Genomic DNA, 27,903 nt, shown 5'->3' with positions numbered 1-27,903 from the left:
GTGAGGAAACAAGTTTCCCTGAGCAATGAAATTCTTACTTTGCTGTCCACAATGAATGCCAAACTGTGTATGTGCAGTCCCTTATTTTCTGAGGTTTCTGAAAAAATTTGGAAAGTTTTATACTTATCTGATTAGGCAGTTCCAGTAGCCTACTTCACAAAGTTTTTGGAGAATGTACAGTACGTGTAAAATGGAAAGGAAACATTGTACTTACAGTACATGTACACTCTCTATAATATTTTATTCTGATTGTCAAAGATGACATTTAGCGGCTAAATACCTCACAATTTCAACTAATTTAAATTATTTCACTGATTTATTGATAGTAGCCGAGGAATAGTGAGGCCAATCATCGTGTCTGGGTTTGATTTATATAACAACCAACTGACTGTACTGTACTCATCCCTTACCTAATGATCAAATCGGATCTTTGACATCTTTTAAAGTCCAATTTGACAATATATAAATTACAAAATAATTAACATCTTGATTTGGGCTTTCCATATTGCTAAATAATTACATTTTATTAATCTCTACTATTAAATATGTAATAAAAATAATAAAATAAGACATTTACATCTGTAAAAGTTAAAAACCTTCATGTGCGTGCACAACACATGGAGAACATGGCATTCATGGAAATGTTTTAGACTTAGTCATGGGCTACACTCACCTGGCGCTTAACACTATGAATTACTGTTTGAACTATTGCGGATTTACGTCAGTTATGTTCCATTAGACCAACACTCAAAATCAACACCGATAAAGATTTGCAAAACACAGATGACCGTCATCTACAGCTCTATCACGAGGGTTGCAGGCAGTGCAAACTCATCTCGACTCTAATCTGCGTTCGATTGAGACTTCCTGTGTGGCAGAACTGAGAGCAGGCGAGCGCGCAATCAGCACTGCCTACAGACTAGTTTACGGTAAAACACTCTCTAAAATCGCCGCCTGGACCGACAAAAGTACTCGTTCGGACTTTATCGGGAATGAAACGCTTTATTCTGACTATAATGTTGTTGGATAGACGTTGAGTGCGAGAACTAGACAGCAAAGAGATCCTCGGTGCGGGTCAAGCACATCTCACCCGACCAACTGAAAAAGGAGGAGAGGCCAAAAAGACAACTGCAACTGGAGATAAAAAGTGTCTACAATCCTCACGGATTGCCACAACGTCGAAGATTATCGTGACATGATGGCTACGGAGGAACTCTACGAGGTGAATGTCGGCGATTTTACCGTTCGTGTCCGTTTAGACGCAGTTAATCGATTATATTTGTGTGTAGTTGCACATAATACGACGCGTCCCGAGGCTCGTGTGGACTGCACTAGCGAATAGTCTTAACAACTGACTTTCACGCTCTCATACTAGTTAGAACTTCGTCGGTTGGGTTGCATGCTAACAAAATAAACTAGTAGCTTGGGCTAGCGTGGAGCCAGTGTGGTCGTGGTTGTAAGTTTGCGGAGTTTAGTGTGGAGAGATGCTGGTGGAGGCAGTGGATGAGGCGGGGGAGGGAAGGAAGGGCACTTTGGAGAGTGATATTTCATCAAGCTAGCTGCTAACCATGAGGTCTTTGGGGTGTGATGGACACTTCAGGACAGCTGAGAGTCAGCTCGCTCCAGGATGTTGTATTCAGCTCTGCGGGAACTTTGTTTCACCCACTTTCCTGTGTTTTTCACTTGCTACTCATGCAGAGCGTTCAACGTGCTTGGATCAGAACTAGCCATCCAGCACTCTTGTGTTTTTTATTTCCAGTTAGATCATTCTTAAGTTTTGAGGCTATGTTATGAATTATAGTAAATGGAATGAACATGGCGTATCATTTCACATAAAGAAAGTCCAATGTCACTTGTTGGTATGTTTCATGGATTGACATTCAATCTAATGATTTAGCTAAGTATGGTTTAGATTGTTCACAGCCTTTTAAACTGGTGTTATGATGAAAAATCTTGGAGTGATCAGTACATATTTCATGTTTATGCTGCCTGAATATACTTGAAGTATTCATTCACATCAGTACTCTGAATTATGTCAAATACGGTTGCATGATGTATTGAGAATCGGTCCGATGAGTAGGATAATTAGATACTACATATGAGATTAGACTGATGTGCTTATTGGGATAAGTTTGTTGATTAGCTCAAAAGCATTACAAAGGTGTGATGACAAGAACAGATCTATTTAAACATGTTTGACCAGTTTATAAAAACCTGAATGAATAATGTCCCCATTTTTACACACCTTGATGATACTGTACATTCAGTTGACAATACCAGAACTCTTAGTCATGATCCATTTCCATGTGTTTTCAAACCAATGGTGCCTTTTAGGTTGTGGCTTTGGCAAATTTTTTCTTTTCTACTATTTGCACCCCAAATGTTGACTCTAATCTTAAAACTAAAAGGATGGTGCTGGCTTGTCTTGAATGTCTTGAAAATTGTTTTCTGGGTTTAATACAAGTGTATTAAACTTTATAGAACACAAAGGTTCTGGGTGAAACATCCCATTCATTTTCTCAGTTAGCAGTAAGCTATTAATCTTTATAGACAGACCTGCCATTTTACCAAGCTTGTTAGCAGTGCTATGCTTCTGTATCTGCAAGTTAGTGTGATCCAATTCAAATTCCAAATTTGAATTGCTTAATTTGCACTTAAAAAAAACTACACTACACACAAACTAAAAGAGAGATCCACCAATTCCACCAGTCTTTGTTACTGTGGAAATGAGAAGTGACCACCATAAAGTGTTGCAAATAACATAATTGGGTTGAGCAGATAATTGTATAATAATATTTTGCAGTATTCAGATATGTGAAATAATTATATGTAAATTTAAACACATTAAGTCAATAGTCTTATAATGTACCATTGTTTCTGAGTTGATTGCCATCTTTATTGGGAATTTTTCTGAAATCCCATTGGGGAAAATGAAAGCGGGCAAACACTTACAGAACCATGGATAATTTTGTCTCCCTCATGAGTTGGAGAACTTTGCCCTTGTGGTAAATGAACCTAATCAGTAAAACCATATGTGTATCCCAAGGGCATCTTGGTGTTGAATTATTTATTCAATAAACTTATAGCAGATGGTGTTTTAAAAATTTGAGTTGATGATTTGCCGTCATGAGAAACTAATGATCTGATTAACAAATTTAGGACAGAAATCGCACGTCCAATGTGATAAAAGGAACAAGAGGGACAGGAACAAGAGCTACACAGTACATTTGTAACTTTAACATCTGTGAAGTACAGATTGATGGGAAGAAATGGGAGATGCTTCATCAGAACTCAGACCACATGAGTCTGTAAACAGTTGTTCCAAATGCTACGAAACAAATGTATTGAATTCAAAACATTGTAGTGAGACATTAATTACGCACTTGCCATTAAGCTTTCTGGTGTGTGTTTTCGATATCAAGTTTTTTTTTTATTAAATAGTTACATAATTAAATTAAATTATGTGGCAAACTATATGTCCTTTTTAAACGGATGTGATAAACCATGAAGCCAGTAGTAGAATGTGAATCTATAATGCTTGAAATGATGACAGAGTCCATGATAAAAGATGATGAGAGTAAAAGCCCTGCAGCAGTTTCTGTAATTACACAGAATTCCTCAGGCAGCTTTAATCTTTGGGGAATAGGATTTTTAGCTGTGGCAGCACTCTGCAATGTCACATTTTTACATCCAGTAAACAGTAAAAGCCCCCAACACAAAAATATAATGCAGCATAGTAAAAAATACATGTTTTCTCCGAAGTTAGTAAGCCAACATGCTATATTTTGGACTTTTTGTGTAAGCATCATTAGTACTTTTATTTGAGATTGAGAAAAAACTAAAAAAAAATTTACTTTGAGTCACTGTTTGGCTTTAGAAACAAGATTGATGTTTCTTGTTGATGGGAAGTTATTCAGTATCGCTTTAAATCCATAACAGAGCTGAAGTCTCTTCCAGACTGTTAACCAAATAGTTCTCATGGGGAGAGTTGTTAAGAACACATTTCATCCAGAACTAATTAAAACCTAAATTAATCTTTCTTGACATTCAGTCAATAGTGTTAAGATGTCTTTAAGTCTCTGCTTTTTAAAATACATTGTTTGTCTGTACTTATGAGTACAGACAACAAAACTCAGAAGGGATACGGCTATGGCTGAAAACTAGGGCTGGGCGATTTGGCAAAAAATGTAAATCTCGGTTCTTCCAGAATGTTTGACCGAATCTAAATTTTTTTAAAGATTTTTAACTAGTCAACTTGAAAATGTAACCAACATGATTCAAGTAACTTTTTTTCTTTATTAACCCTCTAGTTGAAAAAAACAATCTATTCCAAATGCAGCACACATGAAATAGTCAACATGATGTAAATGTTAAACAAATCACTTGTTAAATATCTTTGCAGCAAAAAGATGCATAAACTACAACTACATAGTGTTGTCACGGTACCAAAATTTCAGTATTTGGTACCAATACCAGTGAAAATCCACGGTTTTCGGTACCAAAGCAAAACACAAAAACATGCTTATTAAAAAATTTGAATATACTTTAATTGAATACAAACTGTGTACATATTTAATTTTAAAGGGCTTTTGAATTTTAAAGCCAAGAATAACAACTAAGTTAGCTAAAAAAAAAAAAAAAAAAGCCCAGACCTGCTTTTCTGACACAATGTTAACCATTTGTACATTCTCTAACGCGCATATTTTAGATTCACAATTCATTTGAAAGCCTCTGATGTAAAAATAGTAAATATCACCATGTCCTCCTGTTTTTTTTACCCTAATAAAAGTTATAGGAGCATTAAATAGTTAATAAAGAAACTTCATTCTAATGCTCATTATATTAGTGTTAGCCGCGCTTATGCTAATGATTAACTACTCTAATAACAGCGTTCATTTCAATCCGACAATCAAATTAAAATATTTAATAATATTCATAACAGAAGCGGTGTTTGCCCACAGCCTTGCACTCTATTTGTCGCAGCAGATATATGCAAATTCATTCTCTGCCAGCAGGAGGCGTTTGTAGAGCGGGAGAGATGGAGGTTTCCCCGGTAACGGCTGTAATCAAATAAGCGCTGAGCCTGCGCTCACAAACGCTGCTCAGGCATTACAGGCAAGATGAAATGAAAATGACATCCATAATTTTCTGAAAACAGACAGTTTCCTTATACAGTGATATAAAAACACCCGCACCGGGTTTCGACTCTGACACGTGCAGTGCTCATGTTCATTCAACGAAGTCAAAGCCTTTTGGAAAATCTATTTGTGGCGGTCAGTTTTGATATAGCAACGAGCCGCCACAAATAAATCAATGTATGGGAAACAGAAACACAATGAAACTTACCTGCTTGAACTCATTCATTTGATCTGGGTGTCTGTCTTTAAAGTGTTTTGTTAGTTTGGTGTGTTTCCTCTTTTTGAGGTCGCCATGTATAACACATCAAGATAAGAGAGCGCATCTGTGCACGCATCAAGAACCGGGTTGACCGGGTACTCTGTACCACCGGTACTTAAAGGGGTCATATGATGTGATTTCAATTTTTCCTTTCTCTTTGGAGTGTTACAAGCTCTTGGTGCATAAAGAAGATCTGTAAAGTTGCAAAGACTAAAGTCTCAAATCCAAACATATCCACATCATAAAAAAAAACATTCATCACATGCTTGAGGTATTCGGCCAATCACAACGCACTGGATAGCTGGCCAATCAGAGCACACCTTGCTTTTCAGACCGATGAGCTTTGTAAAAATCAACGCGTTTCAGAAGGCGGGGCATAGAGGAGAAACAATAATGTACAGTATATGGAAAATAATGTGAGTTTTTTTTACCTTAAACCGCATAAACACATTTCATTACACCAAATACACAAAATAATGTTCTTTTTAGCAGCAGCAGCATATGACCCCTTTAAAAAAAAAACCTGGTACTGTAACATTTTAATTTTTTTAATACTGACTTGGTACCAAAGTACCGGGTCTTTTGACAACACTACAACTACATATTGTACAAACTTGTCTTACATTTTATGTGTTCAGAAATAATGAGGAAAATAGTTTTAAAAAATTTCAAAAGTCAAGGTAATTCAAATTCAAAATGACTGAAGGTATAACACCAGTAGACTGTTATTAACTATAAATGTTCTGTAAAAACAGCAGCTTTCAGCTTGTCACCATGATGCAAACATGAAATATCAGACATACAGTAGTAGTTCTTTACAGGTTTTTTTATTCGATTGTGCTGCTTTTCCGTTGTTTTTTCTATGTTAACATAACACGATGGCTGACAGACATCACGGTGTTAAGCTGACATCGTGATTCTATAAACCCACCCCCCCCCCACCTCATTTTGCCACATCCCATTTCCGTGTTCGGAAAGGAAATGAAGTGTATGGAAACCCTAATTTAAAGGAAATAAATAGCCTACAAGATGAGAGGATAAAAAAATAGTTCAATATTTTTTTCTCGCAATTATATTGTTGGTTTAGTATAGGCGACTGTATATAAATTGTGGGCATCAGGGAGCTGCTATTGAAACCTCTTTCGATTGCGCGCTCTCATTTTACTTTCACATACTTCACGTACTTGAGATTCGCGATCACAAGGACTCTATACTATGGAGCAGCAGTACTTACCACACACTTGACAAGATTAGATGTTTGTCATTGGTGCTCAGGATCTGCAAATCATTCACTATCGTCCTATCAGACATTTCTGTGTATGTGATAAGTGAACTTTCATGTACTGTTATGCAACAGGCTACTGCTAGCAAGCAGCTAACATTTTAGTTGCTCCGTAGAACGCGTTATTTGTGTCACGCTTCGGGCACACCCCTAACCCCGCCCCCCGGAGTTTCACTGTAGACATCGTCCGATGCCAATTTGGTAGACATTGCCCAAACCTGCGTTGGGATATTAACATTTATTAACATGCTGAATACACTGCATATTACCAGTGTTTAGTTTCATGCTCAAATGCAATGTCGATATTGACGTTATTTGAGACGGTCATATTACTTTTAGATGTTCCTTTTTTAAAAATAATGCAACAGTGCATTATTTTAGAAATAATGCAACAGTGCTTTTTTTCATCATATTTGTTCAACAGTATTCTTCAGTTAAAATTGTTTTCATACTGCGTATGCAGGCGATTTCAGGAATCACTTGATAATGTCTGTTTTCCTTGCTCGTGTTTCAGCGTGCTGTCAGGAATGCACATCACGGAGGGAGCTCTCTCTTTTTCACTCTCGCTCTCTCTTGCTATAGAACATAACTTAAAGTTCATTGGCATTTGCATCCTTTTGTGCAGATACAAGTTGTAATGTTATGTCAATGTCATGTATCTGAGTTATATGATTAATATCAAAGGGTGTGTCTTAGAACAAGCTTTTTCATGAATTTAAATTGGGGCAATTGGGTCTTGTGGAATCTTGAAACCTTGTTGTGAGTTATGACATATTGACCATTCCAAGATGGCGGATGTGTCAATGTGTCTGGAGTGGTCAAATGTGGCATTAACCTTTACACATCTATGGGTTTTTTTCTGCTGTCCAAAAACGAAATTTTAAGCATTTGATGGAAAAATAAGAACAGTTCAGATAATAAGGTGAAATTCTTTGACTGTTATGTAGCATACATCCCTAGTTGTTGTATGTACACACAGTAACGGTTCCCCTTTCTAAATCCATTAAACATTGTGAAAATCATTTGACTTGTGTTTTTAATTTTTTTTTTCAATGGAACCTATTTAGAATAAAAACTTGTTCTTGGTTTCCAACCCTTCCTTTGAATGATTATATAAGGTGTTTAAATATGCAGTATGGACAGTAGTATAGTGTACTGGTTAGCAGTGTAGTTGTACTGCAGTGGAAAGCCTTGATGGGATAGTTCACTCAAAAATAAAAGAATGTTTGAACTGTTTTTGTTCATAAAATGAAAGTCAAAGGGGTCCAAAACAACAATGGGTAACTTTCTTTGTATGGACAAATCACTGAGAGATTTTTCATATTATCTTCTTTTATATTCAACAGAAGAAGGAAAGTCAAACAGGTTTGCAACAACATGAAGGTGATCAAATGATTCAGTTTTTATTTAGGGATAGCTAATAGTCCAGTAGCTACTGCTTCAAGGTAAGAGGCAAAATATCTTATGAATGGAGTCAAAAGGGCCTTTGATGATTGTTTGGGTTTATTTCTGGTTTGAATTGTGTGTACATTTACAAAGTCCTTCTTAGTTGTGTTTGACAGTACTACACAAATAATTTCTCTGATGCTGTGATAGAAGTTAATGAGAAGTGAGAAGATAATGATTTCTTCACACACTTCAGAAAGCACAAGTGTTTTTGTGCCTCATTCAGATTGACTACAGTATTGTGAGACTAAACCAGGCCAGCAGAGATTTGCATGCCAAGGTAGTGCCATTGATGTTGATTGAGAAGTTACACTCTCTGGGTGTCCTGAAGTTCACAAAGAGTCTTTTTGTCATGGTGACATTCACAGTCCAATTATTGTCATGAAACCATCTAGTTAGAAGCTCCTATTCATTCCCACATATAGTCTTCTTGTTATTACCGCAGATAATCCCAATCACTATAGTATCATCATGAAGAATTATAGCCTTGGACTGAGACATCCGCTTGGTAAAATTACACTTCTGTCATAATTTACTTACCTTTCTCAAATTCTTAACTGAAAATCTGCTTTAGTTCTTTCAGTGAATTGGTTGATCAGGTTCACAAAACCAGTCTGATGATGATTTGTTCATGATTCCATAATTTGGTTCATTTATTCATGAAGCTCAACTCTCTGATCATTCTCATTGCAACTGTTTTTTAGTTAACCAGTAAAAGCAGCCAAAAGTTCGGTCTGTTTGTCACGAAAATAAATCATATGGCTTCTGAAGACATTGTTTATTATTTTTATTAAGTTCTTTCACCACGTTTATGATGCTTTAATTTAGCCTTTGCATCCATTTTGTTACATTTGAAACCTCCAGTTTCATTTCATTGTAACCACATGGTACAGAAAATTTCATAGAAATTCTCCTTTCCAAAAGAATGTAGGTTACATGTTTGAGGGCTCAAAATTAACTTTTTTACTTGGTAGCATTGGTGCTCCCAACTTCAAAAAATTAGGAGTATCCACTGAATAATAAATAGCACCACAAGTGCCAATTGAGCGGAACGACCAGCAACATCCTGATGATTAAAAGCTTCACCAGTCAAACCTGATCCTAAGATCTTTGCCACACACTTGTCCAAGCATTTCTTTGATGCACCAGTATTGATTTTTCATAGCCGAATATTTTACAAGCAAATGGGCTGATTCCGAATTACGTTTTTTTTTTTTTTTAAAGGGGGCATAACACACAGTTTCACCCATTCTCATGTTTATCTTGAGTACCTATGGAGTAGTACTGCGTCCTTCATATCTCCAAAAAATCTTTTATCACATTTATTAAGTTTTATCGTATTTATAAAAAAAAAAGATACAGCTTCATGATTAGGGTTGGAAATCGAAATTTTCCGGTTCCAGTTCCGGTTCCGATTCTGGTTCCATTAAAATCATTAAACAACTATTAAAAAAAATAGTGGTAAGAAAAAATGCACAATACTCAACTACTTAATGTTCAGTACTGTTTATTACTTACTGTCAACTTAATTTAAAGGTTGACAATGTCAGAATTCAACATGTATATTACAGTATACAAATTTTCCGATTCCATTTAAATGAACTATTATTATGTTTTTGACTATTTTACCTTCATTGAATGTAGTGTTTCTGGAAGGTAGTAATGTTAAGTAATGCTAGTACGTCAATCAGCATGTGCTTCAAAGTTGATGTTTTTTACACTATCAATAACATTTTGCTTTTCAAGCAGGAATAAGCTGGTTGGCCTAAGAGGGCTAAGACACTTGTTCATTTCCCTAAATTAATGAAATATACACTTGTTATACTTATAACCATGTATACATATACTCCATAAAGCCCCTATTTTACAAATAATAATGCAGTCAGGAGATGGTGTGATGCAATGTGTGGTTTCCACATTTTTAAACATTTAAAATGCATGAAAATAAATATTTTCTATCACTTTGTTTATCACTCTTGAAATGACCTGTTCACTAAATAATCTAACCCTTATACTTACATAACAATAGCAGTCTATTTCAGTATGTATATTAATGACAATATGGGACAAATATAATGTAATTTAGTGGCAGCAGGTGCCGCGCCCTGCCGGTACATGTACAGTCAGACAAAACGACGTGCACAGTTATCAAAGGCGCAAGTGCACGTATAGTCGTGGGAAACATGTTCGGCAGTTAAAGACACGACGCGGCACGCACGTATGTGGAGTGCGCATTATTATAAAATGTGCTCAGTAATTAAAGAGGCAGGGCGGCGTTTCTGTTATTTGGTTTGTGACATCCTTTACGGGAAACGCTGAATCATCAGAACACGGCGCAAGGCTGTTCACAGCGCTTGGTCACGTGTCGCACCAGAACCATTTTCGGAACCGAAACTTAGAAATTGCTCACAGTTCCGGTTCTTTTCAAAAAACAGAACTGGTTCCCAACCATATTCATGATTCTCTCCGAAAACAGCTGATCTCTTGGAGGCACGCCATGGGTGGAGCTAAAGCGTTGCAAGCACTTGTGTGCCGATTGGCAAAAAAACACAGAAATTTGATGGAGTTTTACTTACTGTCTGCAGTTCCGAATCATGACCGGGATCCTTTATTACTGGGAACGCTCTATCTTTCAGTATCAAACGATGTGCAAATCCAGCGTCCAGCGTCAAACTGGGACTTGTTAATAAAACATTCGTCACCGAAACGAAGGGAACAATCAAATGCACTTTCAAAACACTTCCAAAACACAAAACATTGCTTCCCCGGAAAAACAAACTGCATCCACTGTTCACTTAATGCTGAAGCTGAACAAGTTTATTTTTCCCTTGCAACCAAAAACACACTTCTTTAGAGATATTTTTTTTTGTGGAAGTCGTGTGCAGCGCTGGCTGCTGAATGACGAATGTGGATGGGCATGCTCTTGCTCTCGCTCTGGTTGACGTGCACATGCGCTTCTGGGAGAACTGCCCATATAAGGAATTCTGCCCTTCATGATGTCATAAAGAGCCATGATAGAAAAAAACTTTCCAAAACTTGTACAAACCCAGAAGGAGTGTATTTGGCACAATCATTTTGGCCATGTTTGGCATGAGAATCCAACTCTTTAACAGTGTAAACTCAGAATGCATGAAATAACATTAGACACCCCTTTAAAAAGTATTTATTTTATGCTTTAAGCAAGAGACAAGAAATAATGAAAATATGAGTACTTGCACAAGATGTTCATTTTCTCTATTACAGGCCAAACCAGCGGTTTAAAATTTGAGGCAACTGCTGCATTTTAAACAATTCAAACAAAGATGCTGCATATAGTTTCTGATTTAATTTAGATTGTGTAATTTTGAAATCTGAAGCAAAAACAGAAGTGTCTGACTTTAGCTTTGTGAGATTGTTACATAAAACATTTCTACATGAAACAAAAACGGCAGTCTGTATGGAAGAAGATTCAGGATTTTTTCAAAAGGAATTGCAAATTTTATTTTCAGTTGCGTTTTCCACATGTGGGCGCATAAATTGTGACATAATCCAAATGCAATTGCAAATCTTGCATTAACGTTTGCATTTTTGCTTTTGCGAACGCACAGTGACTGCCACATTGCATAGTCCATTTGCAACTGTATTTCCCATGTATTATGAGTTATGAGCCTGTCATATTTAAATAACAATATTAATTAGGCTACCACATTTGCTTTTTCACTCTCTCTTCGTTGTGCATGTAACCTGCCAAAACTCAAATGGAATCGCCGTTCCTTTTGCATTTGAATTTCCGATGTCTACACAGAAAGCTGTCAAACAATGTGAGGGGCAGGACTATACTATGGGGCGTATTTGTATTGGGAGGTGTAATGATCATGTTCCATGAAGATATTTTGTAAATTTCCTACCATAAATATATAAAAACTTAATTTTTGATTAGCAGTATGCATTGCTAAGAACTTTATTTGGACTTTATAGTCGATTTTCTCAATATTTATATATTTTTTGCACTCTCCTCATCAATGGGAAGCTTATTTATTCTGTTTTCAGCTTCAGATGTATAGCCTAAATCTCAATTTCAAAAAAATTGACCCTTACGGTTTTGTGGTCCAGGGTCACATTTGATGTTTTTACAACTTCCTTGTTTTCCTTTATCTAGGATATGTAATAATTGCTATAAATATGGAACTTTTACATCTGCTTTAAAAACATAAAAGTAAAAGTGTATTGATATAAATTGACGTTTCCTTCATAACTTTTGAGTAAATGCTGTTCTTTAGTCTTTCAGTCTCCAGCATGTTATTATTTTACATAAATTTCACTTTATCTGCATGCCCCTCTTTAGGTGGAGAGAATAGTAGGCAAACGTAAGAACAAAAAGGGCAAGACTGAGTACCTGGTTCGCTGGAGAGGCTACGGCTTTGAGGGAGACACCTGGGAGCCGGAGAATCACCTGTCCAGCTGCGTCGAGTTCATCCATGAATTTAACCGGCAACACAGCGAGAAGCAGAAAGACGGAGCTTTACTCCGTTCCACACGCAGCTCTCCCAGCACAGCCGGAGGCAACACTAGCATCAACGCCCGCAAACAAATCAGCAGGCCTCAGCAGTCCTCAGCGAGTCCTAACACAGCGAAGAGCTCTCCACCTACCCCAAACACATCCTCCACAAAACGGCTTCAGCCAGCACAGCATTCACTGCACAACAGCGATGCGCAGCAGCAGAAGAGTAAGCGATCTGCTGGTGTGAGTAGCAGTGGCACTGCTGTTACGAGCACAGTCACTGACACGGCTCCAACGGCAGCGCTGACAGCTGCTCCCACTGTGAGTGTGCTGCGGCGAAGTATGGACCTGGCTAAATCTGGCATCAAAATCCTAGTGCCGAAGAGCCCAATGAACAGCCGCACTGACACAGAGGAGTCTCCCAGTGAGGCAGCGCACAGTCTGGAGCAGGGAGGCCAAGAGCCAGATGCTGTACCGCCTGAAGTGGCCTTGCTGGAGAAACCCGCCAGAGCTGTGCGTGTACAAGGAGAAGAACGGGCTCGTATGGGCACGAGGCCCAGAACACAAACAGCCCTTCCGCCACCACAGATTCCCATTACCCCCGCTGCTGTCCGCACATTAAACGGGAAAGGTAGAGTCCTCTCGACTTAAACTGAGAACATTACAGTACATTCTTCTGAGGTTTAGCAGAGAGGGTTTTAGTTCCAGGCCTGGAAGCACCACTGAATTAGTTTGTTTCAGCCCTACTCATATAATTTAATGGATTGTGTGTTTCCAGTCATGGAACAACACAATAAATGCTAATAAACAAGCACTTGATGAATGAAAGCAAATGTGTTGCTGCAGAACATCAAGTGAGTTTTTTTTGTGTGAGATTCAGAAAGGCGTATGTTATCCTGAATATGACAATGCTAGTTTTCCATCAAAATTAACATTGTTACAATGGTTGGTTGATTGTAACTTGATTATAACAAAAGAAAAAAATAACAACATCATAATAATTACCACCTAAAAAAAAAATTAATCTAACTAACAACAAACAATTCTTACACATACTATAATATGCAGATGACTTTGACTAAAATGTATTAATTTCAGGCCATGGTGTTGCATCCATAAATATACACAACCCTTCAAAAGTTCAGTTCAGTAAGATTTTTCAGTGTTTATGAATGAAGTCTCTTATGCTCACCAAGACTGCATTTATTTGATTGGAAATGCATTAAAAACAGTAGTATTTTGAAATATTATTAAAATTTAAAATAAGATTTTTTTTATTTTAATATGTTTTAAAATGTAATTTATTCCTGATGGCAAAGCCATATTTTTTATATTTTATTTATATCATATTTTATTCATTCATTTTTGCGTTTGATGTTGTTTCATAGGCGTGACTACCCTCATGGAGGCCTCGTCTGCAAATGGGACAGCCATTACTCAGAGTGGTGTGACAGGAGTGATGAGCAGCTCAGGGCTGACAGTCAAAAGGCGTTTTGGAGACCGTGCAACTTTCGACAAGCGTCTGCGCTTTAGTGTTCGTCAAACTGAGAGTGCTTACCGCTACAGGGACATTGTAGTTAAGAAACAAGATGGCTTTACACACATTCTGTTTTCTACAAAGACCTCTGAGAACAACTCACTGAATCCTGATGTGAGTACAAATATATTTCATGTTAGAAATGTTGATTTGACTTTCGATTTAAAATGCACAAAAATTGTTTGGACTATTTTTAAGTATCTTGACATTTTACTCATTGGTTTTTATTGTTTAAAAAGTAAAAACCTCAATCTCTGAATTAAGGCTGGATGGTATGACGGTAGAAAAAAATCTGATGCCATACAGTACATGTATAGTGTTCTTTCCAGACTGTGTCACAGAAAGGCACATGTAATGGAAGCCATTTTTTTTTTACATGTCTTGGCACATTCTGACATACACACAGTGTAATTAGGTTTCTATTATATATGATATTACTCGTACTGTGATATTGGTCATTCTCCCCACTCTGAAGTGATATAACGTCACTCAAATGGTTTTCAGGTCATGAAAGAGGTTCAGAGTGCTATGGCCACAGCTGCAGCTGATGACAGTAAACTTGTTCTACTGAGTGCCGTGGGAAACGTCTTCTGCTTTGGCCTTGACTTCATCTATTTTATTAGGCGGCTCACGGATGATAGGAAAAAAGAAAGTATCAAAATGGCGGAGACAATCAGGTACAAAATGATGAGAATATTATAATTAATTAATAAATATTATGACAGCTATTTTACCACCATATTTCAGGGAACTGTTTTGTAATAGTAGCTATATATAAACCAATGTGTTTTCTGTTGTCTTCAGAACTTTCGTCAACACATTTATTCAGTTCAAGAAGCCCATCATTGCCGCTGTGAACGGGCCTGCTATTGGGCTTGGAGCATCTATCTTGCCCCTGTGTGATGTCATCTGGGCCAATGAGAAGGCTTGGTTCCAGACTCCTTACACAATCTTTGGCCAAACCCCAGACGCCTGCTCCTCTGTAACATTCCCTCTCATCATGGGAGTCGCCTCGGTGAGTACATCAAGTGTGCATATGCATGAATAACTTGTCTTTTTTGTTTTTTTGTGTGTGTGTGTGTGTAAAAGTGCAAGTGACAGTGACATGTGGCCAAGAATGGTGACCCATACTCGGAATTAGTGCTGTGCATTTATCCCATCACAAGTGCACACACACAGCAGTGAACACACACACACCGTGAACACACACCCGCAGCAGTGGGCAGCCATTTTTTTGCTGCGGTGCCCGGGGAGCAGTTGGGGGTTCGGTGCCTTGCTCAAGGGCACCTCAGTCATGGTATTTCTAACCAATAGGCCAAGACTTATATATATATATATATATATATATATATATATATATATATAAAAAAAGAAATTTATATTTCAAGTGTGACAGTAGGGATGTGTCAGTCGCGAAATTTATCGGCAGATTTTTGATTAATTTAAAGCCATCAGCATATCGGAAATAGCATGAAAAGGGCTGATATGATGGTTTATTAATTAACTGCACGGAGACAACGAGTTGCATGTCTGTTGCATAATCCAATGTTTTTCTCTGTGCAAAATAATTAAATACTTGCTAAAACAAAAAGAAATCTGTACAAAATATAGTTGTCAGACGGCATAGTACGGCAATATGCAAACATGATGCTGACGCATACAACAAGTGAAAAGCTTTTTGTTTGAAACCAGTGTAGAACACGGATTTACACAAGGACACATCACGCACCTGCAGCGTTTCTGTGAACGGAGAAAACTAAATAAAACTATATAGGCTACATAAAAAGGAATATATATATAGGCCTATACACAAAATATATTTCACTTTATTCACTAACAGATTAACAAAACAAAAAAAAAATTGTGCTGAGTTTCGGACAATTGTAACGCGCTCCAAAGTTCACAGGAAGAAAACAAGATGGCAGAAAGCAGTTTTCTTTATTTTACAAAAGCTCTACAGTTTTGAATGATGTTTAACTTCTATCTGTATAACAAACCAGCTTTAATACGTCCATAAATTACGGAGTAACAGTTGTTAAAACAATGCAGTGATCGTGTCAGTGTCTCACACGCACATACAACAAATTTTTGCTAATTTGACATCGCAGCCTGTTCATTATCAAAATAAAATACAGTTAAAGAAACATAAAAAGTTACACTGCTCAATTTAAATAGTCCATAAGTACAGTCTGTGCCATTCAGCGCCTTACTGCTGATATAGCCCATATGTGAAGGATGATGTTTTACATCGATAATGTGAGTAAAGAACAAAACCTAAAGTTTACATAATAAATAATAGGTTAGCATCCATACTTTGCGAATATGGAAACATTTGGATTCGTGCAGAATGAGAGAGGTGGGATTCAGTTTTATTTCACGCTTATATTTAGCCTAAATACAACTTTAGAGGATTTGTTGTGGAGAGAAGGGAACTAAAATAGCCTAATTGTGTTTGTAATTTTGCTTTTATTTTCCATTATTTTAGACTACATTATTTCTGAATGCAATAATAAAATGCAACGTACAGCCTACTAATTTAGGCTGTTTTTTCCTCTCCAAATTAACGCTTATACGAGTAGTGTTTTTTTATCCATGCTGAAACATTTTTAAATATCTTGAAAAATAATTATTTAATGTTTTTATTGCATTGGCAGTATTTTCTTTTGTTTAATACATTTGGTCTTTGGTAAATCTAGAAAAGATGATGCTGTATTGTAGGGCTGCATGATTAATCGCATGCATTTGTCATGCGTGTCTCATCAGTAAAGCCGGTTCCGTGATTAGCGGTAAATGTCTGTCACCTGTTTTCAAACGGGAGCAGCAGTTAATACACAGAGCCGTAGTTCACTGACAAGCTACGCAATATTCTGTTCATAATTGAGATTAATCGCATTCGATTATGAACACGATATTGCGATATTGCGTACGGAACCGGCTTTACTGATGAGACACGCATGACAAATGCATGCGATTAATTGTGCAGCCCTACTGTATTGACTATGACTAAGAGAGCTCAATCAAGACTCTCTTAATGATTTTTTTTTTTTTTTTTTTGAGTAAATTAAAAGCTGTACTTTATCATTAGTATTATTATTATTATTGGCAAAGAAAAAGTTAAAAAAAATAACGTTATTAACCGGTATGTTTTCTACTCAAACCGGTTTCACAGAGGAACACAGGACCAGAAACGTTCAAACAATTTATACTTTACGTATTTAATTTAACTTTTTTAATTTTTTTCCCTTTGTTTTTAAGCCCTACTTTATGCAGTTGACCAATATCGGAATCGGCCATTGGTTGTTTGTTAAAAATTGGTATATCGGTATAATAATATCAGTGCAACCCTATGTGACAGTAAATACATTTATAATCTTACAAAAGATTTTATTATTTATTATAAGAATAAAGAATAATTGAGCACCAATAATAATTAATAACGATCATGTGACACTGAAGACTGCAGTAATGACTGTGGAAAATTCAGATTTGCATTCACAGGAATAAATTACATTGTAAAATATAAAACCTTTTTTAACTAAAATAAGGGGTGGTTTGGACCAATAAGGATTAAAATAATCAAGTTTTAGAACTAATCAAGGAATTGTTGATCTAGGTTTTTATTTTAAATTGAGGTGTGTTTTCAATAAATTTTTTCTGCCATGATGGATTTGCCATTGTAAATAAACAGCAACAATGTTAATGTTCCATATCCTTCAATATTGACTACTAGAACCACTCATTGAGAAAAGTAGCTCTTGCTGGTAAAGGAAGGAAACTTGTAAAATGTCAGGCATCTGTATAAACTGCTACATAGAGAGGCCATTAGAATTAATGGCTGATCAAACAGGAAATGAAAACTTTAAGGGCGCCTGTACAGATTTTATTTAGCCAGAAAATGTATTTATAGTATCAATTAATGGAGTAATATGGCAGCAGAGCTTATGACAAAACCAAGATAAGAGAAAACCACTGGCAAGATTTGTGGAGTGACAACTTCCGCTTGTGATGAGGCCACTACTAAACCCATTTAACAGCTGCGCCGAGCAATCAGAGGCCAATATGCTTCTTCAGCTGGTTAAAACTGAACTGATATCCTCCTGCAGTCAGATGGCAGATACCATTAAAAAAAGATATGGCGAGCTTTCGTTCTGAGATTGGATTGATTGTCGAAAACTTCCGATTGGAGGTCAAAATCAAAATGGATGCTCTACAACTGGAGATAGTGGGGCAGATTCATTCCATTTAAACTAAGCAAACCTATATGTCTGACACTATGGAGAAAATGGAAACCATGCTTAACTCACCACGACTTGCTCGAGACAATGGAAACTAAAGTTTTAACTTTAAAAGAACAAATACAGAAGTTGCAAGAGCAACAACAAGACCTCGAGAATACGAGTCGTCGCCAAAATCTGCAGATAATTGGCATACTGAAGACGCGAAGAAGGGCCAGCCCACTGAATTCATGTCTGGATTCTTTTCAGAGGTGCTAGGTGAAGATTTACCTGACCTTCAATCAGTGGTGTTAGATTGTGCTCATCGCGCCTTTGTCCAAATCCTTGTGCCGGCGACAGGCCCAGAGCAATGATCGTTCTTCTGGACTACTTCTCAGATAAGGCCAAGATTCTCCAAGCCCCCAGGAAGTGCAGTGAGCTTACATTTCGTGGTGCATGGGTCCATATTTTCCTTGATATGAGTGCCAAACTGAGCCGCAGAAGAGCAGCCTTTAATTCTGTGAAATTCAACCTTAAGCAGGCTGGGATTTCTTACGGCATCCACCATCCGGCAGATTTACAGTTCACTTTTGATAACACTAGACTTTCTTTTAAGTCACCATTGGAGGCGGATGCTTACTTTGAGCAACACATCAAACCAAAAATGTATGCACTCCCTTGACGTCTGATACAGTGTGTTTGGTACTATGCAGGGCATAAATGTTAACAGTGCTTGTTCACTTTTTGGACTTTATTTTGTTAGTTTTTTTGTTAAACTGGACATTATATTCATTCTGTCAATGAATTTTTATTTAATTTTTGTTTTCTCTTTCTGGACAGTGGAGACTTTTACTGGTTAAAGACTAATATGGCTTTATGAATCTCTCTTTTCAATAAGACAAAAAAACAATTATGTGTTAAAAGACATTTCAAGTTTAAGATGTAACATGTTTAGCGTTTGGAAGAAGTCCTATGCATTTGGGAACGTTGAAGGTTAGTTACATGTGGGATGTTTTTTTGCTTCTCATTTGGGGAGCTGTTTGGTTGGTTGGTTGGTTGGTGGGTGGGTAGGGGTCAAGATGTTCGTTTGCCATTCAAACTTGTTTATGTTTACTTGTGCTATTGTGTACAGTTGTTAGAAACATCTCAGAAGGAGGCTGGCATCAGTTTTTCACCCATTAAACAATGCTGTAAGCCTGGGACATAGCAATGAACTTTGAGTTGGAACGTGAAAGGGGTTAACCATGTCATTAAGTGCAATAAGATCCTTACCCATTTAAAGAGACTGGAGGAAAATATATCATTTCTCCAAGAAACTCACTTAATATCAGCTGATCAATATAAACTACAAAAATCTTGGGTGGGGCAAATGTACCACTCAGATTTTCAGTCAAGATCCAGAGGGACCGCAGTTCTTATTAGTAAAAACACCCTGTTCTGTGAGTTATGTCCAAAGGGATAGAGAGGGAAGATTTGTAATAGTAACTGGTTCATTATATAATGTTCCCTTGGTATTAGCCAACATCTATGCCCCTAATTGGGACGATGTATCATTTATAAAAAAAAAATCCTACGAGACTTTAACAGTGTGCTCCACCCTACTTTGGATTGGTCTTCAAAAGCACCTTACAATACAACTAAATCCGCCATGTTTATTAATAATTTTTTCAGATCCCTGGCATTTCTTATATCTAAACCTTAAGCAGTTCTCTTTTTTTCTCCCCTGTACATCATTCATATTCACAAATTAATTACTTCTTAATAGATGATAAACTGTTAACTTCTGTTACTGATTGTAAATATGAATCTGTTGTAATTTCGGATCATATCCCAGTTGTACTAAAATTAGCTTTTCCCAGATCACCAGTATGGAAGACATGGCACTTTAATAATTTCATTCTTTCTGATTCATCCTTTGTAGACCTTATTAATAGTAGAATCGATTTTGTCTTATCTATCAATGACACTAAATGATCTTATTAACCAAATTAAACTACTAGACTTAAAATGTGAAATTAAGGCCTAACCTGAAATTTTTAAAGAAAGACCAAAGATACAGACAGAGATTGATCTAATAACATCTGAACAGACAGAAATCTCGTCGCATCTCAGGATACAAACTCAACCTTTCTAAGAGTGAATTATTTCCTATAAATTGCGTAGCAAAAAATACTTATTTTTCTCTCTACCCATTTGAAGTAGCCCCTGATAAATTTATATATTTAGGTGTAGTTGTTTCGAGAAATATCTCTGAAGCTCAACTTTACTCCCCTCTTGGAACAAACTAGGATATCCCTTGAAAAATGGTCTAAGCTCCCCACTTCTTTGATTGGTAGGATCAATGTAATTAAAATGAATACGCTCCCTAAATTTTTATAATTGTTCCAAACTATACCTATTTACATTAAGAAATCTTTTTTTGCTCATTTAAATAAGATCTTGTGTTATATTTAGAATAAGAAACCCCTCAGAATACGTCTACAATTTCTGCAAAACCCTAAAGAACAGGGGGGGATGGCCCTCCCTAATTCTCAAATATATTATTGGGATTGTAACTTAAGAGCTCTGACTTATTGGCAAGGTTCACATTACATAAATCACTTACCGGATTGGGTCTAGATAGAATTCTCAGCCTGCCTTCCTTCCTCGCTTTCAGCACCCTTGCCAATGGGTCTAGACTCTCAATCGTGGCACCCAATGGTATGGAACTCCATTCAGATTTGGGCCCAAATTCGCAAATATTTCGGATGCCAAAGAGGTTCAATTTGTGCCCCAGTTGTCAGAAATCATAGATTTTCCCAGCCTCTGAAAGACCAGGCATTCTTGCTATGGCAAGAAAAAGGTATCGTAACATTTAGAGATCTTTTTGCTGATGGTTGCTGCTTGTCTTTTGGCCAGTTAGAATCTCAATTTAAAATACCTAAAGCCCACTTTTTCAGATATCTACAGGTGCGCGATTTCACATGCAATATTTTTTCCTCTTTTCCTTCACTTCCTGAACAAAACCCTATTGATCAACTTTTTTCTTAACAACCCAGTACAAAGAGGAACCATCTCTGACTTACATACAAAACTTGCATCATTATTATCCACTTCTATAACTGCAGAAAGAGACTCCTGGCAACTGGACCTTAATATCCGCCTGACAGACGTGGAATGGAATGAGGCTATATATAGAATTCATAATTTAAAGTGATACATAGACTTCATCTTTCCAACCCCTTCCCCCCCCCCCCCCCCCCCCCCCCCCCCCCCCCCCCCCCCCCCCCCAAACATGTACAACACCAATTTAAAGTGATACATAGACTTCATCTTTCCAAGGCCATGCTGGCAAAGATGTATCCCTCTGTTGACCCCACCTGTACAAGATGTAAGCAGTCCCCTGCTACATTAGCCCACATGTTTTAGCTATGTCCTAGTCTGTCTGTTTTTTGGTCACCTTTTTTTATCTTATTCTAAAATATTTTGTAAAGATGTTTGTGCAAATCCTTTAACTGCCATCTTTGGTATTGTATGTGAAAATAACAGTCAAAAAGTGAATTGGACTGCATCACCTTTACTTCTCTTTTGGCAAGGTGCTTGTTTTAATTAATTGGAAACAGTCATTTCCCTCTTCTTTTAAACAGTGGGCCAGAGATGTGTTATAATTCCTGAGTTTGGAAAAAAATAATTAATTAATTTAAAGGGTTCCAGGTCTAAGTTCACTGCCATATGGCGTCCTTTCATAAATTATTTCCAAAACCAAGTATAACTAAGTGGACAAACTGATGCTGTCAGGTTTCGCTTATGATTTACTGATGTTATTCTCTCTTTCTTGTCTTTGTTTATACAGTGCTGCTAGAAAGTTTGCGAACCCTTTAAAATTTTCTATATTTCTGCATAAATACGACCCAAAACATAATTAGATTTTCACACAAATCCTGAAAGTATACAAAGACAATCCAGTCATACAAAGGAGACAAAAATGTATACTTTCATTTATTTATTGAGAAAAATGATCCGGTGTTAAATATTTGTGAGTGGCAAAAGTATGGTAGTCTTTGCTTTCAGTATCTGGTGTGACCCTCTTCGCAGCAATAACTGCGAGTAACATTTGTTGTAACTGCTGATCAGTCCTGCACAACGGTTTGTTGGAATTTTAGCCCATTCCACCTTACAGAACCACTTCAACTGTGATTTTGGTGGGGTTCCTCCTATGAACTGCTTGCTTCAGGTCCTTCCACAAAATTTCTATTGGATTAAGGTTCAGAATTTGACTCGGTCATTCCAAAACATTAGCGTTGTCCTCATCTAACCACTCTTTTTAAATGACTTGTGTGCTTGGGGTCATTGTTTTGCTGCATGACCAAACTTTGTCTCGAGATTCCGTTCTCGGACAGATGTTCTGACATTTTCCTTCAGAATGTGCTGGAATAATTCAGAATTCATTGTTCTATCAATGATGGCAAGTCATCCTGGACCAGATGCAGTAAACCAGGCCCAAACCATGATACTACCACCAGCATGTCTAAAAAAAAACGATAAAGTTCTTATGCTGGAATGCAGTGTTTTCTTTCTCTAAACATAATGCTGCTCATTTAAACCAAAATGTTTTATTTTGGTCTCATCCATCCACAAAACATTTCTCCAGTATTCTTCTGGCTTGTCCACGTGATCTTTAGCAAACTGCAGATGGGCAGCAATGTTTTTTTTTGGAGAGCAGTGGCTTTCTTCTTGCGACTCTGCCATGGACACCATGGTTGTTCAGTGTTCTCCTGATGATTGGCTCATAAAAATTAACATTAGCCAATGTGAGAAAAGGCTTTAGTTGCTTAGAAGTTAGCCTGCAATCCTTTGAAACCTAGTGGACTTTTACACGTCTTGCTTTTAGAGTGATCTTTGTTGGTGGAGCACTCCTGGGGAGGGTAACAGTGGCCTTGAATTTTCTCCATTTTTACACAATCTGTCTGACTGTGGATTGGTGGAGTCCAAACTCTTCAGGGATGGCTTTGTAACCTTTTCTATCCTGATGAACAACATCAACTCTTTTTCTGAGGTCCTTGGAGATCTCATTTGTTTGTACCATGATACACTTCCACAAACATGACCAAACTTTGATAGATCCCTGTTCTTTAAATAAAACAGGGCACACACTGACACCTGATAGTCAGCTCACTGGTTAAAAACACCTCTGAACAAATGGACTCTAATTTCGCCTTCAAATTAACAGCTAATCCTAGAAATTCACATACTTCTGCCACTCACAGGTATGTAATATTGGATAATTTTCTTGAATAAATAAATGACGAAGTATATATTTTCAACTTCAACTTTCAATTTGTTTGATTGGGTTCTCTTTGACAACTTTCAGGACTTGCATGAAAATCTTTATATTTATGCAGAAATATAGACAATTCTAAAGGGTTCACAAACTTTCAAGCAGTACTGTATGTACACAATGTAAAAGCACAATGTCTGTATGCATGTAGTGTTGATATGTGAATGTATGTTTTTGATTGTTATTTAAATATAAAATGAGGGAAAAAGTTTGGGTGTCATCTTTGACAGTGCTTTATCATGTGAAGCATATATAAACCATGTCATACGCTCTGCATATTTCCACATACGTAATATTACTTCCTGTATTGAGCATTGTAATGCTCTTTATGTATGGTCTGCCTTCAAAGCTTCTCAAACTCCAGTTAGTACAGAATTCAGCTGCACATATTATTTGCAGAACTCCTATAACTGAACACATTACTCCCATATTACAACAGCTGCATTGGCTCCCAGTTCAATACCGTATTGACTTTAAAATCCTTCTTACTCACAAGGCACTCAATAATACTTATCTGACTTCATATCTACACTCCTACTCGCACTCTAAGATCATCTTCTGTACTCACTCTTGTTTACCATCGAATTCACAAAACTTTTATGTGGTCTCAAACCTTTAGTCATGCAGCTCCTCAATTTTTTTTAAATCTCACGTTAAGACCCATCTTTTTAGGCAGGCTTTTTTGTTATTGCTTGTATTAGGTCTGTCCAGGCTGTAATAATGATTATTGTTGTTTGTGACACTTGTAAATTAAATATATATATATATTTTACATTTATACACACACATATTTATTAATGTGTTATTATATAGATTTTTAAAAATGGATTATGAAAACTTAAATTCTAATAGATTTTTTTAATTTTTACAACTCTTTTGCATTAAAACATCTACAAATGTTAAAACTACAAATAAAACGCAACACAAAAATAATTTGTTTATAATCTCCGTTATGAGACTTGTTTTCCAAAAAAAAAAGGAAATCTATTGGTATCAGCATCAGCTATCAGCCAAAATGAGTTGAAAAATATCGGCATATCGGTTATCGGCAAAATCCAATATTGTGCATCCCTAGAATTCTTATTTCTTGTTTCTCTTCTGTCAATGTAGGCTAATGAAATGCTACTGAGTGGGAGGAAGTTGACAGCTCAGGAGGCTTGTGCCAAAGGACTCGTGTCCCAGGTTCTGTGGCCAGAGACCTTCACACAGGAAGTAATGGCTCGCATCAAGGAGCTAGTATCTTGTAATTCAGTTGTAAGTCATCTTTTCATTTTTTTTTTTTGTTACATTTTCTAAATGCATACATTCACACAATCCCCTCAACTTTTCATATTGTGTTTTTTTTTTTCCTTTAATGGCCTTTCATTGTAACTCATGTGCATTTGATTCTCGTAGCCTTTTAAGAATAAATTGGTAATAAGCTTTATCCTTAAACATGATGCTTTAAACCAGTGGTAGGCAACAGGCGGCCCGCAGGCCAAAACTGGTCGTCTTTTATTTTCTGAGTTATTTTTTATCCATTCCGCATCTCCCACATATGTGTGTTTTAGCACGGCGGTCTGTGTTCCAAGTTGGTGAATGAAGATACTTGCCAGATTACGTGTCACTACTCTGCTTTATTAATTTATCAAGTGTAAAACCCGGACACCGCCACACAAATATGGCTTTTTGTTAACGACTGTCCTACTACAGGATTTAACACAGAGTAACAGCTCACTACCAGTTACAAAAGACACTGTAACAGTCTGTCACAGGCAATTCTAGTTGCATTTTTCATCAATTAATTTCTTTAATTATCCTTTGACTATGTTGTGGAAAAAAAAATTTTGACCCGATGCCAAACTTACTTGCCGACCCCTGCTTTAAACCCTGCTTAGACCTTTGAGGATTTTCAATCATTGGTACATCATGTATTTTTTTGTTCAAATGCCATTGCGTCAACACTTCTGTACAAATTCACAATGCATCCACATCCATAAGTCATGTGCCTTCTTTCCCTTTTCTTCCTTATTTTGTTCCCCTCATTGTATTTGTCATGCCGATGCTGCCGGAAACACTGAAGTTCTGCGCGAGTCCAAAGCACTGGTGAGGAACATTAACCGAGCCGCCCTGGAGCAGGCCAACGAGAGGGAATGTGAGGCACTTAAGAGGGTCTGGGGCTCTCCTCAGGGCATGGACTCCATACTCAATTATCTCCAGAAGAAAATCGATGAATTCTAAGGCAGTTAAATGTCCTACAGGTGTCAAAACCTCCATCCTCAAGTGCCTGATGTTATTTAAACAAGGTTTGTCAGTAGTTACTTTTTTTTAGTAGGATTTTCATGGAACAGTGGAAGACTGGCGTGGTCAAACCCGCACTTCATCTTCGTCCAGGACGTATTTCATTTTCTTCAGACTGCACTTGATACTGACTTTAATGCAAAGTTTGTGATAAATCTTGCACTGCGCAGAAGGACAAAATGCCTTGATATATGTCAATCCCTGTCATCCTTCTGCTCTTTTTCTGTTGTATCAAGTAATGAATTGCTTTGTCATAGAGGTAATACGGATTTGGGCTACTTCTCGAAGCACCACCTATGCAGACTGATTGAGAAAAGATAATATCAGTGTATTTAAGAAAGGGATGCATGAGACTTGAATGAGTTGAATTTTGCTCGTTTTGGATATCGCTACACTAACAGATTGTAATTAGAATCAAGTCTTCAGCAGGCTTTTCTTTAGTAGGTACTTTTTATTCAGCAAATAGAAGTCATCTCAAGCCTTGTTCATCTTGAATATTCATGCAACTCCTGCTGGCATTTACATCGGCAAGTCCTTTTTATGAACGGATACAGTTATATCAAGAAAAACAGACACTGACGGCAACAAAAATGACACCAGTGCTTAGAGATTTAGCATCAGTGCTGTTATACAGACTTGAAAGCTACTAATTGAATTTTTGATTTACATAATGATCAAGTGAACAAAATGGATACTTAAGTACGTGAATTTGCAAGGCTCTGGCTTAGTTGGAATTAACAGTTATTTGTATCAAAGTTAACTTTTGTACGTTTTGCTGGCTAAATTTTAAAAGTTTTCTGCTTAGTGTTTCATTTATATGTTTGTTCTTGACGTACAAACTGTTTGCTTTGGAGTAACATACCACCAAATAATTTTGATGTAAATGTTGTTGACACAATATTTCTAATTTAATAACTTATGACATTATGAAATCGATTGAGGTATTTTCCTCATGAGTCAATAAAGGATGCTGGCGTTTTTAAATCGGCATCCTTTTTTCTGCTGTATCATCAGAAGAGCCCTGGAGGTTAAACTACCATCTCTAAGGGAAGATCCTACTGAAATCCACCCCAAACATCTGTAGTGACGAGCTAGTATGCACTGTTATTAAATTGAATGGATTTCTTTCATTACAAGTTTTTATAACATTGGTGGGGATGGAGTCAGAAAATGGGTTTGCGAGACTTACCGCATAAAATTGTCTATAATGTGACTTTGCAAACATATTTTTCCTAGTGCTAAAGTCCTACCTTTCAAAATCCGTATTTTGATTTTTAGCAACGAAGCGTCCTGTTCAAAATCTCATGCTATAGCATGTTTCTGGTACAGATATCTATGCACTATTCCTTATTGTGTTTTTTTTTCCCCTTCCCAAATGGTTTTGTAAAATGAATTCTTGTTTACGAAATTATATTTATGATTGTGCAAATAGAATTGTTTGGATTATTTCTATTATACTTATTGAATGCTTTTGATCAGTTATTATTTTAATAGTAGATTTTTCCAAAACAATGTGGCAGGTTATATTTGATTATGAAGTGCATTGTGACATTAATAATGTCTTATACATTTTAACTTGATATGTAAACTCTGCTTCATTGATCTGTGATAATTAACATTCAATATCTGTTAATAACCCTGAAAGACAAAACCAGAAACACATCCTAATTTTCTCAGTGCAGCTTTGCAATATCTGAAATTTGTTTGTGACTTTTTTTCTTTTGTAAATTTGATACATTATTTGAACGCAACCCTCTTTTGAATTCTGCATACAGGGTGTTGTAGTTTGATGTAAAACATTGCTGACTCTACACCTGAGGAAAATAACTTTGTTCCAGTCACTTCACTGACAAAAGTATATCAATTATCAGCATTTTCTGACTTTCAGCATATGTGATTTGCCTTTAGTTTCAAATGTTGGTCAAAATTAGATTTTATTATATATTATAT

At 36.8% G+C, this 27,903-nt stretch overlaps 1 protein-coding gene across 1 annotated transcript; it reads left to right on the top strand.

The window, feature by feature from the left end:
• The first annotated feature begins 788 nt into the window (after positions 1 to 788).
• On the top strand, positions 789 to 27,119 carry cdyl (chromodomain protein, Y-like). Its single transcript, XM_042718188.1, has 7 exons — positions 789 to 1,222; positions 12,450 to 13,236; positions 13,994 to 14,256; positions 14,647 to 14,819; positions 14,947 to 15,157; positions 24,784 to 24,927; positions 25,735 to 27,119. Exons 1-7 carry the CDS (start codon positions 1,196 to 1,198, stop codon positions 25,891 to 25,893), a joined length of 1,764 nt encoding a protein of 587 aa, XP_042574122.1. The 5' UTR covers positions 789 to 1,195; the 3' UTR covers positions 25,894 to 27,119.
• Positions 27,120 to 27,903: the final 784 nt, after the last annotated feature.

The sequence above is a fragment of the Cyprinus carpio genome, chromosome B2 (assembly GCF_018340385.1).
Source record: "Cyprinus carpio isolate SPL01 chromosome B2, ASM1834038v1, whole genome shotgun sequence".
Lineage (NCBI taxonomy): Eukaryota > Metazoa > Chordata > Actinopteri > Cypriniformes > Cyprinidae > Cyprinus > Cyprinus carpio.
The sequence above is the reverse complement of the archived record's forward strand: the minus strand, read 5'-3'. Positions and strand labels throughout refer to the sequence as shown.